We start from the raw sequence: 10980 nt of genomic DNA, 5'->3' as shown, positions 1-10980 counted from the left end.
CTCACATCTCCTTCACCTGCTACTCAAATGAGCCCCTTATGGAGCCCTTCTTGGCCTATTAGCCGCATTAGGCATACATTTTCGATGCTGCTTGTCAGCCCATGATCTTCCTAGATGCTCCAGCCTTTTGCCTTGCTTCTGCTAACTTGCACATATATGCCCATGCGATCTTCTATGGTCAACACACTTTGGCTGTACCACCGTGGTGCCCAAGTTAACGACCACTAGTCTTCAACAAAGGGGGGGGGGGGGGGGGGGGGACCCTCGTATGAGCCGACCCTAAGGGCCATGCATGCCACATCATCAATGCCCCGGGAAACACATAGAGCCACCCAATGCACCATCAATAGCCGCAAACAGTCATTGCCATTGCCACATGCCCGCACATGCAAGGGAGGGGAGGGAGCTCCATTGGAGCTTCACCTCTCTCACTCTCTCTTTGCTGACCCAATATATATATTGTAGCATTCCCAACCCGCCAAGTGCATGTGAGACATTCAAGCTGTCACATGGCATTGTTAGAGGCACTCCCCCAAAAAACTTCAGAAAACTCCCTTCAAAATTTTCAACAAAATCAATTTTTGGCCTCCCTTTGACCTACTCTGATTTCCTTCTCCCATGTCAGATTGCCCTTCTATAAAATCCCCTTGAAGGCCATGATTCTAGACTTTGACTCCCATCCTCTTCTTTGCAATTCAACCTTTTTGGGCCCTCAAACGATGAGCCACAAAACGACAAAAATCCATTTGCTATCACTTTATAGCAGTTACCCACCGACTTCAACTGAGTGTAACTTGATGCCCACAACTTCGATTGATGTGTCATGACTTCCAAGGGGCTTTACATGCTGCCCACTACCTTTGTAAACCCTAGCAAGCTCATGAAAATCACTAATGGCACACTTATCGAGGTGGCTCAGACCTAGCCCCCCGTAGAACTTTAACTGTCCATGATGAGTCCATAACTTGGCCGTTTGAACTCCGATTGCTGATCCAAAAATACCAACATGCACCGTAAGTTGAGCACTTTAGGGCCATGCACACACATCCCCTATGACCAACCATTTGTAACTATCCAATCCAGTGGGGATCTGCAAACCACTCTTACCTTAAAACTGTCATAACTTGCACTTCATAACTCAAATTGGGGAACCGTTTGGACTATCTCGGAGAACACTTTGAGGAACACCTTTGGGACATCCATTTTTGCACTTTGACCCCTTTGATCAGCCACCTTTGATAGGCACCATAGCAAAGCACCTTGGCGCTCAGAAAACCACATAAAGCATACACACTTGCTACTCTTTGCCTACTCTTGATCTTCATATCCACCTTACCACTTTAGCATGTACCTATAAGTACACATAGATATGCCTTGCACCATTCATCACATTGACCAACTTTAGCTACACCATCATTGCCCAAACCCCTTGTTGAACATTCATGTTTAACCAAAACATGTTTATTGAATTTTAGAAACTACGAAAATAGAAAATAGTATGAGCTAAACAAAAAATTGCTACCATAAATACAGAGTCTTATTCTTGATGTAGATAACTCCTGTCTATGTGGCTTGCCCAACCCTCTTGATTAACACTTGAAGCACAATGGGCACAAACTCCCTTTCAAAGTATAGCTTAAGATGCACACCATTCACCCTTTGTTTGAGAAATCAACCATTCATCCTCATTAATTGGTAGGTACCATTGGGAAAAGCTTAATGTACCTTGTACGATCCTATCCATTTCTTCTTGAACTTCTTTTGGAACATAAAGTCGAGGTAGCTCTCATATTTTATCACCAAATCACCCTTCTCTATCTACTTCTCTGTCAAGTGCCGATTGAACTTGCAACTCTTTCCTTGCTACTTCACATAGAAATCCTTCGTGCTTCTCTATCCATCTTTAAAGCTTCAAGACTAGTGATCTTGTTGTGCAAAACATCTTGATGGGCCCTATCAACCCACCACATATCTTTCAATGCACCCAATTGGACATGCACGGGCAACACCTCCTCTTTACCATATACCAACTCATATGGGGTAAAGTTGGTGGCAACCTTGTAAGAAGTCATATAAGCCCATAAACACTTGTCAAGGTTAGCCTCCCACTCTTCTATCTGTTTGTACACATATTTGGTGAGCATTTTGATTGTCTTTCCATTAGCACTCTCAACCAAACCATTGCACTCTAGATGATAAGGAGAAACCTCTGTTGAATACCCAACTTCACCACTAATGCACGCATCAGCTTAATCTGAAATCCTTGACCACAATAAAAAATGAGCTCCCAAGGCACTCCAAACCGACAATAGATGCAATCATAAACAAAATAAGCCACGGTGTGAGCATCTACCTCCTTTACTACTTTAGCTTCAACCCACATGGTAAGATAGTTGATAGCCACTACTATGTACTTCTTACCGCTTGCTAACTTGGGTAATGGACCAATAGCATCTAAACCCCACTTCTCAAATGCATTTTGAGCTATGATAACCCCTTGTGACTTGACTACCAATCGTCTTTCACCCATGGTTTGACACTCATGGCACGTCTTGCACCAATAGTGCACATCTCATACAATAGATGGCCACCAAAAACTAGCTCTAAGTAAGCACTTAAAAAAGTACTTGATCTTTGCTTTGATGTCCACTCTCCTCATGACACTATTCCAAAACCATACCAATTTCCTCCTTATAGAGGACTCTCTGTAGCACTCCATCTCAACCATGTGTCATCAGGTCTTTGCCAACCAAAGTAAATTTGCGAGCCTTTTGAACAATCCTCCTCTTTTACAACTTGGACAAGCCCTTGAACATTGACCTGAGCTCAAAAAATCATCAATCTCTCTTAAAGTTTCTCTATTTGCATACATGGTAGTATAAACCTACTACATGAGCCTGCACTTGAATACTAGCTAATTGATCTGCTTGTTGATTTTGTTCCCTTCTAACATGCTTTAAATGCACTAAATTTCAACAGCTTGTTTATGGAAAAAACTAGTTTTTGAGAGAATCCCTTTTTACCTACCATTGCCCCAAGAGCTGGTTAATGACATCGTGTATCACCCTTAACCACCACAAGACTAGAGATCCCAAACCCCACACACTGATTTAACCCTAAATAGAGAGCCAAGTACTCTGCTTCGTTGTTTGTGTGAACACTCTCCAAGTCATAAGCCTTGGAGAAAATCACCTTTCCTTGTGGGTCTTTTATAATCACACCTCCAGCTACTTTTGCACTATTGTCTTGTAAGCTCCATCGAACCACATAGTGAAGGCTTCTTCTAAATCAGGTCCTTCTTTGACGTCCTCTTTCACCACCCTTGGATACATGTTGGCAAATCGCTTCTTTGTTACCTAGAATGTCTGCCAAATATGATATGCTCGTTTGATCAATTTTGAACTCGAATTTGAATTTTTGTAGCTCAAGCACCCACTTCTGATATGCCTCCCTAGCTTTAGATGAAGCACCACTTCTAGCAACAAATTTTTAGATGTGAGCACATAAATTTTCAATCGATCAAATGCACTTTAAACTTGCGACGTGCAAACACTAGAGTCATCACCAACTGCTCAGCTTTTGTGTATGACCTTTCCCCTGGGCTAATCAAAGGTTTATCAAAATAGATTGGTTTGTAACATCTACCCACTTTTTGTATCAACAAAGCACCAATGGAAACCATACCTACCGCATGGAAACATAGAAGTCATCCTCCTTGTTATGAGGCCAAATCATCGGCAACTCGCAAAGAATCTCCTTTACTTTGTCAAAGGTCACCTGTGACCATGAACCTATTGACTCAACTTTTAGGGTATACATACTATGAAAGCATCCAAAAGAACTTGTACAAATAATTTATCTTGTGCACAAATGAATCCAAACTTGTCGCATTGATTGGGGGTTTCGTCAAAACCAAAGCGTTCACCTTTTTTGGATCGGCTTCTATCTTATTTTGTGAGACCACATCACCCAATAAATGAGTTTGAGGTTGAACCAACTTGCACTTCTTATTTTAGGATTCAACTGTCCACCCTCTTCATCTAGCCTTTGAAAGCATAACTTTAACTTCAACAAATGCTCATCACTAGAACTATAACACCCAATATCATCCATAAAAACTCTGATGAACTTACCCAAGTATGGCACGAATACCCTGTTCATCCAATCTTGAAAGATTGCATAAGCATTCACCAAACCGAAAGGCATCCTGTGGTAAGCAAATCATCCCATGGTGAAATGAGGGTGGTCTTCAGCTAGTCCTCCAAAGCAATGCCAATCTAGAAATAACCTAAAAAAGCGATCCATAATTGAATATCGCTCATGCCCTACTACCTGGTTGTTCAAGGTCTCATCCTGGAATGACAAGAGGTAGTGATTTTGCTTCATATCAGCATTCAATGGTTTGTAATGTACACACACTCTCCACTCCCCATTCTTTTTTGGTGTAATGGCATAGGTGAAACCCACTCTGACTCTTTCACTGGATACGTAATACCTGCTTTCAGTGTCCAAGGCCAATAAGGATGGGAGGTGATATGTTTCCACTTCCTCAGCAGATTCCTAATAGGGCTGATGATTATGCATTGGACATATGGGGAGATCAAAGTATTAGACAAGAAAATCAGGCCTTAACCTCTGGTGGTTGTGTGGGTATTGTGCTGGTTGAAAGGAAAGAAGCAGATATGATGCCCGTAGGCAAAAGAGAGAGGGAAGGCTATGATGCTCCAAGGGAAAGAGAAAGAGGGTGAAGATGAAAAAGTTAAGAGAAAGAGAAGACCTCGTAGACGGTTTGAAGTAGCAGATTTGCCTTTGGGAGAAGGCCAAACAGCTTACAGTTTAAAGGAAGACGTGATTGAGAGGAAAGTAGATTGTACTTTTGAATAGTTGATGAATATGGTGGCCAAACTTAAGAGGAAGTGGAAGTCATTAGTGAATCTAGAGAAAGAGCTGAAGCATGGACAAGTTAGAGTGTTGGCTATGGGAGAGTTACCCGACATTTGTCCTGTGGTGAACGCTTGGCACAAATGTGTGGGCATGGGAGAGGCCTACATTGACGGAGGTGCTCAAGTTTGTGTGATCATACAGTCATGTGTGGAGAGATTGGGTCTCATTACATGCGGAAGCTCTGGGTTTAGGTTTCGACTAGAAAAAAATGCCAACGTAAAGTGTTTGGGGCTGATTAAGAATTTGGAAGTTGAAATATTGAACATGAAGGTTATAGTGAACTTTTATGTTATGCCAGCTGACCTGGGAGCTTTTCCTCTCATTTTGGGCAAGAGCACAACCTCTGTGTGTGGCAAGAAGGGGGAAAAGAGGGTGTTTGATATGACTACCAAGCAACCTTTGGTAGTAGATGATGAATCCGAAGTTACCAATGAAGATAGTTTTGAAGACTAAAAAAGTAGCACTGCTTCTAGTTCCATTGATAAGGGTGAAGTGTCATTCTTACTGTTGGACAAGGAGAAGAGAGAAATTGGTGAAGTATTGCAAATGTCAGAGGATATAAATGCTTCCAGCCATTTGGAAAAACTTGAGGAGTTGATGCAGCCTAAACAGGAATTGTCAATGAAGAAGGAGTTGATTCAAAACATGCTGAGTACTGATTTGACACAAGGAGAAAGAAGGGAGTACTTAACAATGCTGGACAGGTTTCCAAATCTCTCATCACTTCATATCAAGAAATAAGGGGTTTTGTTGGAGACCCTGCGAAGATTGAACTAATTGAAGGGGCAAAGCCAATAAGACAGAAATTAAGAAGAATGGGTAAGGAGAAAATGAATGCTTTGAAGGAAGACGTGGATAAACTTTTGAATGCAGGGTTCATTATGCTTGTTGATAATGCTGAATGGGTGAGCCCTATAGTGGTCACCCCAAAGAAAGATGGGTATTGGAGAGTTTGCATTGATTATAAGTCATTAAATGTAGTGACCAAGAAAGATCCTTATCCCTTACCTTTTATTGATAACTTTTAGGTGTTTCCAACTTATCCTTGCTCCTGAAGATAAAAAAAAGAAAACTTTTATCACTCCATGGGGTTGTTTCTGCTTTTGCTGCCTTCCTTTAGGATTGACAAATGGACTTGGAGCTTTTGAAAGAAAAGTGGATTGGGTCCTTACCCCGTTCCTCGGGAAGTTTGTCAAAGGGTTCATAGATGATTTATGTGTATAGAGTTCAAGGAGAGAGCATGTTCAAAAGCTTGAAATGACTTTTGCAAGGTATGATGAATGCGTGGGTCAGTTGAACCCCAAAAAATGTCATCTGGCACAACCAAGAGTGAAGCTTCTTGGACATGTAATTTCCAAAAATGGGATTGAGGTAGATTTAGAGAAAGTAGAAGCTTTGTTATTGCAATCATCTCCAAAGGATACAAGACAATTGGCCCCTTTCATACAGAAGGTTAAATATCTGTTTTGATTCATACCTTTTGCATCCTCTTCATTATGCTAGCAGGGTGAAGACTCCTCATGAAAAAGATCAAAAATTGAATCGGTAATGACCAGTATGGTTTATGCTTGCAGACGATTTAGACATTACTTGTTGCAAAAGTCGCTCACTTTTCTCACTAGTTATTAATTGATTCCTCAGCTGTTTAATAACTCAAATATATCAAAGACAATGATGAAATGGGTTATTGAACTTCAGGAGTTTCAATTCACTGTTTTAGTGGAAGAAAGTACTCGGGCTACCTTGGTAAATCTATTCACTTTTAAAGAGACTCCTGTTTTGGTTAAAGAAGAGGTGGTGTCAAAACTCTTGCCATATACAATGTTTCACTGTTATATTTCGATGGCTCTCATCGAAGAAGTCATGATGTTGCTTTGGAAGGAATTGTCATTTATGATGCGTGGTGTCAAAACTCTTGCCATATACAATGTTTCACTGTTATATTTCGATGGCTCTCATCGAAGAAGTCATGATGTTGCTTTGGAAGGAATTGTCATTTATGATGCACAAGGAAAACTTGTAAGGAAACAAGGGCTGAAACTTGATGCAAAAAGTACCAATGAAACAGAGTACATGGCTCTTGAAGGTGGCTTGCACGTCTGTTTACATTTGGGAATTAGACGCCTACAAATAAAAGGAGATGCTTTGTTGGTTGTGAAGCAAGTATTGGGAGTATGGAAGATTAAGAATCCTAAATTGAAAAATTTATGCTTCAACGTGAAATTGTTACTTAAAAAGTTTGAAGCATAGAGTTTGCAGCATATTGAAAGGTCCCAAAATGAAGAAGCTCATGACGCTGGCCAAGAAATGGTCACTTGTGTGTTTGTTCTAAAGGCTAATGCCCCTTTATATCATGGAAGGGAAGTGTGATCAAAGGAGGTCGATTTTTTGTTGACAGATGTTTTACATGAGGGTCTCCCATCATCCAAAAAGTATGCTTTTATAAGAAAATCTAGGAAGTACAAAATGCTTGATGATGTGCTTTACATGAAAGGAAGTGATTCAGTATTGCGTGGTGTGCCCTGGAAAGAAGAAATTTACAAGATTTTGAAAGAAAAACATGAGGGATCATGTGGAGGCCATTTTGCCACTAAGATTATGTTACATAAGATTCTGGAAGAAGGCTATGTGTGGCCACGTATCCAACGGGATGTTAACCATTGGTGCAAGTCTTGTTTATCTTGTCAAAAAATGGGGAAGAGAATTTTGAAGCCTGAATTACAAAATATAGTTCTATCTTTTGATGTCTTTGAAAAAATGGGGTCTTGATGCTATTGGACCATTATCCATGACTGGTAAAAGAAATGCTTACATTTTAACAACAGTGGATTATTTGTCACGTTGGGCAGAAGCTAAAGCTGTCAAATAGATTACCAGTAAGGAAATGGGAAAGTTTGTATATGAACATATATGCTGCAAATTTGGTGTGCCATTGGAACTACTTTCTGATAGAGGACATGGATTTAGAGAGAGCTATTTGATTTCGTGTGCGAAAAGCTCAATATACACCACAAGTACAATTCTCTTTGTTATCCACAATGCAATGGTCTCAATGAAAGGTTCAATGGAGAGATGGTGAGAATCTTGACAAAGATGACCCAGACACATGGGAAAACTTGGGATTCAGAGTTCCCTTGTGCATTATGGGCCTATAGGATTGCTATCAAAACGAGCACATGATTTTCTCCTTACCACTTGGTTTATGGCAAGGAAGCTTTATATGCCATTTAAAGTGGAGATTCCTGCACTTAAATTTTTGTCATTTGGAGATGAAGAGCAAATCGATATTTGGCAGAAAAGGTTGTTGGATTTACAATGTCTGCAAGTGGACATAGTTTTGGCTTTGAGCTACTATGAGGAAGTGTCAAAGAAAGCTCAAATAAAGGCTAATGAGTGTGTAAAAGATAAGGTTGACTTTTTAATTGTCTATAGACCAAGTAAGGAGAATTTAGTAGCAGATGCCTTGAGCCGTAAAGCCTTGGTAAGCTTAATCTCAATGCCTATTAACCTAGATTTGGTCAAGGTAAGGGAAGCTGCACAAATGGACCTAGATTATCAGAAGCAGCTTGCTATCATGAAGGATAAAACACCTCAGAATGACGCATCTTTACAAAATTATGATATCAAAGATGGATGCTTATATTACCGACATAGATTGTGTCTGCTGCTGAGGAATGCAATCTTGCAAAAAAATATCCTTTATGAAGCTCATGATAGCCCAACATCTAGACATCTAGGCTATGCCAAAACTCTCAATGCAGTAAGGAAGAGTTTTTATTGTCAAGGAATGAAGGGTGATGTGTTATGGTATGAAGAGTGCCTAATGTGCCAAAGAGTAATGTTGAAAGGTAAATCTCCCAGGGAAACTTCAACCTCTGGATATACCTTAAATGAAGTGGGAGTGTATCATCATGGACTTCGTATCCGGCTTACCCAAAGTTCAGGGAGGATATGATTTTGTAATCGTAGTCGTGGATATGCTCACTAAAATTGCCCACATCATTCCGTTAAAGACTACCTATACTACTTCAGATGTACGCCTGACTCTTTGTTAAGGAGATTATTCGACTTCATGGACTTCCAAAGCGGATAGTGAGTGACCAAGATACTAAGTTCACTTCCAACTTTTGGACTTCACTGTTTACAACCGTTGATACCCAGTTAGATTTTAGTACAGTCTATCACCCTCAGACCCAAGGTCAAACCAAACGTGTGAATCAAGTTATTGAAGACATCCTAAGAGCATATTGTGGGAGTGGATCCAATATTTACCTCTAGTGGAGTTTTCATATAACGCATCCCACCATCAAAGCATTGGAATGACGCCCTTCTGCACACTTTATGGTCAGGATTGTTTATCACCTTTAAACTTCTTAGATCCAACCATAAGAGTCGAAGCTTTTAAGAAAATGCTAGAAGACATGGAGGCTCAGACTAAGGCAATACGTAAAGAAATTCAATCTGCTAAAGATCAACAAAAGAAGTATGCAAATCAAAGCAGATAAAAAAGAACCTTCAATCCTGGAGATCAAGTTTTCTTGAGAGTAATACCAAATAAGAGCAATCTATCTTTGGCCAAGTATAAGAAGCTTAGATACAGATATTGTGGACCCTATCAAATAGAAAAGTATATAGGGAGTCAAGTCTACATACTCAAGCTACCCTCTCATCTCAAGCTTCATAATGTATTCCATGTTAGTAAGTTGAAGGAATACATCTCCAGCACATATCATGTTCTTGATGATGAACAAATTGTAATGCCCACCCAAGGAATTCTTGAGCTTCAACCTGATAGAATATTAGAATCTAGAGAAAGAAATCTTAGAAATAGAACTCTAAGAGAGCACCTAGTCCCTGGGGAGGTCACCTTAAAAAAATGTAAGCTATCATGTGAGTTCAACAGAAGGGTATTTAAAGTTCTTGAAACGTACAAAAATTTATATACAGAAGGGCATTATTTTTTCAAATCTGGAAAAAACTTATAGATTTTAAAAAAAAATGGTACATTATATTCTTGAAAAATTCACAGATAATAAGGGGTTTTACAAACATGTCTTGAACGCACGTGATATGGTAGTTTTACACATAGTCAACCCCCCTAGTCTAATGGTAAGATTACCCTGAAGAAGATGCCACTTGGGAAGATGAAAGAAATCTCTTGAAGGATTTTATTGACTTTCTTCCAAAATGAGGACATTTTGATTTCTTATGTTGAGGAGAATGTAATGTCCTACCTCAATGACGTTTGGTACCCCTGTTCATTAATCCAAGGAGCGGTACCCTCAGCTTTATGTGTCCATTTTTGTAAAATTTTTAGTCTAGTCTAAGGTAATAAAAAATGTGTATCAATGTGTGCATCTTGAAGTCACTAAAGAGAGCTTTCTAACGCACCTAATGGCATCCAAAACAAGGCCATAATGTGCACTTTAGCTAGCATTTAAGCTCGCAATTTTCTTTTATTATCGAAAAATTGAAGGGTTAATTTAAGGCCATGCACTCACCTTACAAGTGTCAGGACAAGCATAAAAGACCCCAGTTAACTAAATTTGAATTTAGTTAACTCAAAGAGCCCCCTCTTGTACCTGACATTTGGTAGGTCCTCATTAGCCCTGCCCCCTTATATGAAGACCTAGCCTCCCCCTCACAAGCTACCGCACATTCTCGGGTGGTTCAAGAAGGAAACGCTACCGGTTCGCACACACGTAGAGACTCTCTCTCTCTCTCTCTCTCTCTCTCTCTCTCTCTCTCTCTCTCTCTCTCTCTCTCTCTCTCTCTCTCTCTCGGAGCTAGAGGAAGTTCGCATGGAGAACGCACTCACGATGAACGAGGTGATATGAGCGACAAAAGAGGCAAAGATAACCCGACAAACAAAGCAATAAGGAAAGCTACTCATTTAATTAGAGGTATATTTCAAGTTAAATTTTTCCACATATTCTAAGAGAGACTCTTTCTTTCTCATAATTTTCTCTCTCTAGAATTTTTTTGTAACCTTTCATCCTATGTAACATGCAACTCTTGCATGTATGATTTTTGCAT

The 10980-nt window shown here is 40.0% G+C and overlaps 1 protein-coding gene across 1 annotated transcript; it reads left to right on the top strand.

The window, feature by feature from the left end:
* Window positions 1-8146: 8146 nt before the first annotated feature.
* On the top strand, window positions 8147-8899 carry LOC147435163 (uncharacterized). The gene has a single exon (XM_086489065.1). It carries the CDS (start codon window positions 8147-8149, stop codon window positions 8897-8899), a length of 753 nt encoding a protein of 250 aa, XP_086345191.1.
* The last annotated feature ends 2081 nt before the right edge of the window (window positions 8900-10980 follow it).

The sequence above is a fragment of the Adiantum capillus-veneris genome, chromosome 18 (assembly GCF_014529385.1).
Source record: "Adiantum capillus-veneris isolate H3 chromosome 18, ASM1452938v2, whole genome shotgun sequence".
Classification (NCBI taxonomy): domain Eukaryota; kingdom Viridiplantae; phylum Streptophyta; class Polypodiopsida; order Polypodiales; family Pteridaceae; genus Adiantum; species Adiantum capillus-veneris.
Note: the sequence above shows the minus strand (reverse complement) of the source record. Positions and strands in the feature narration are given on the sequence as shown.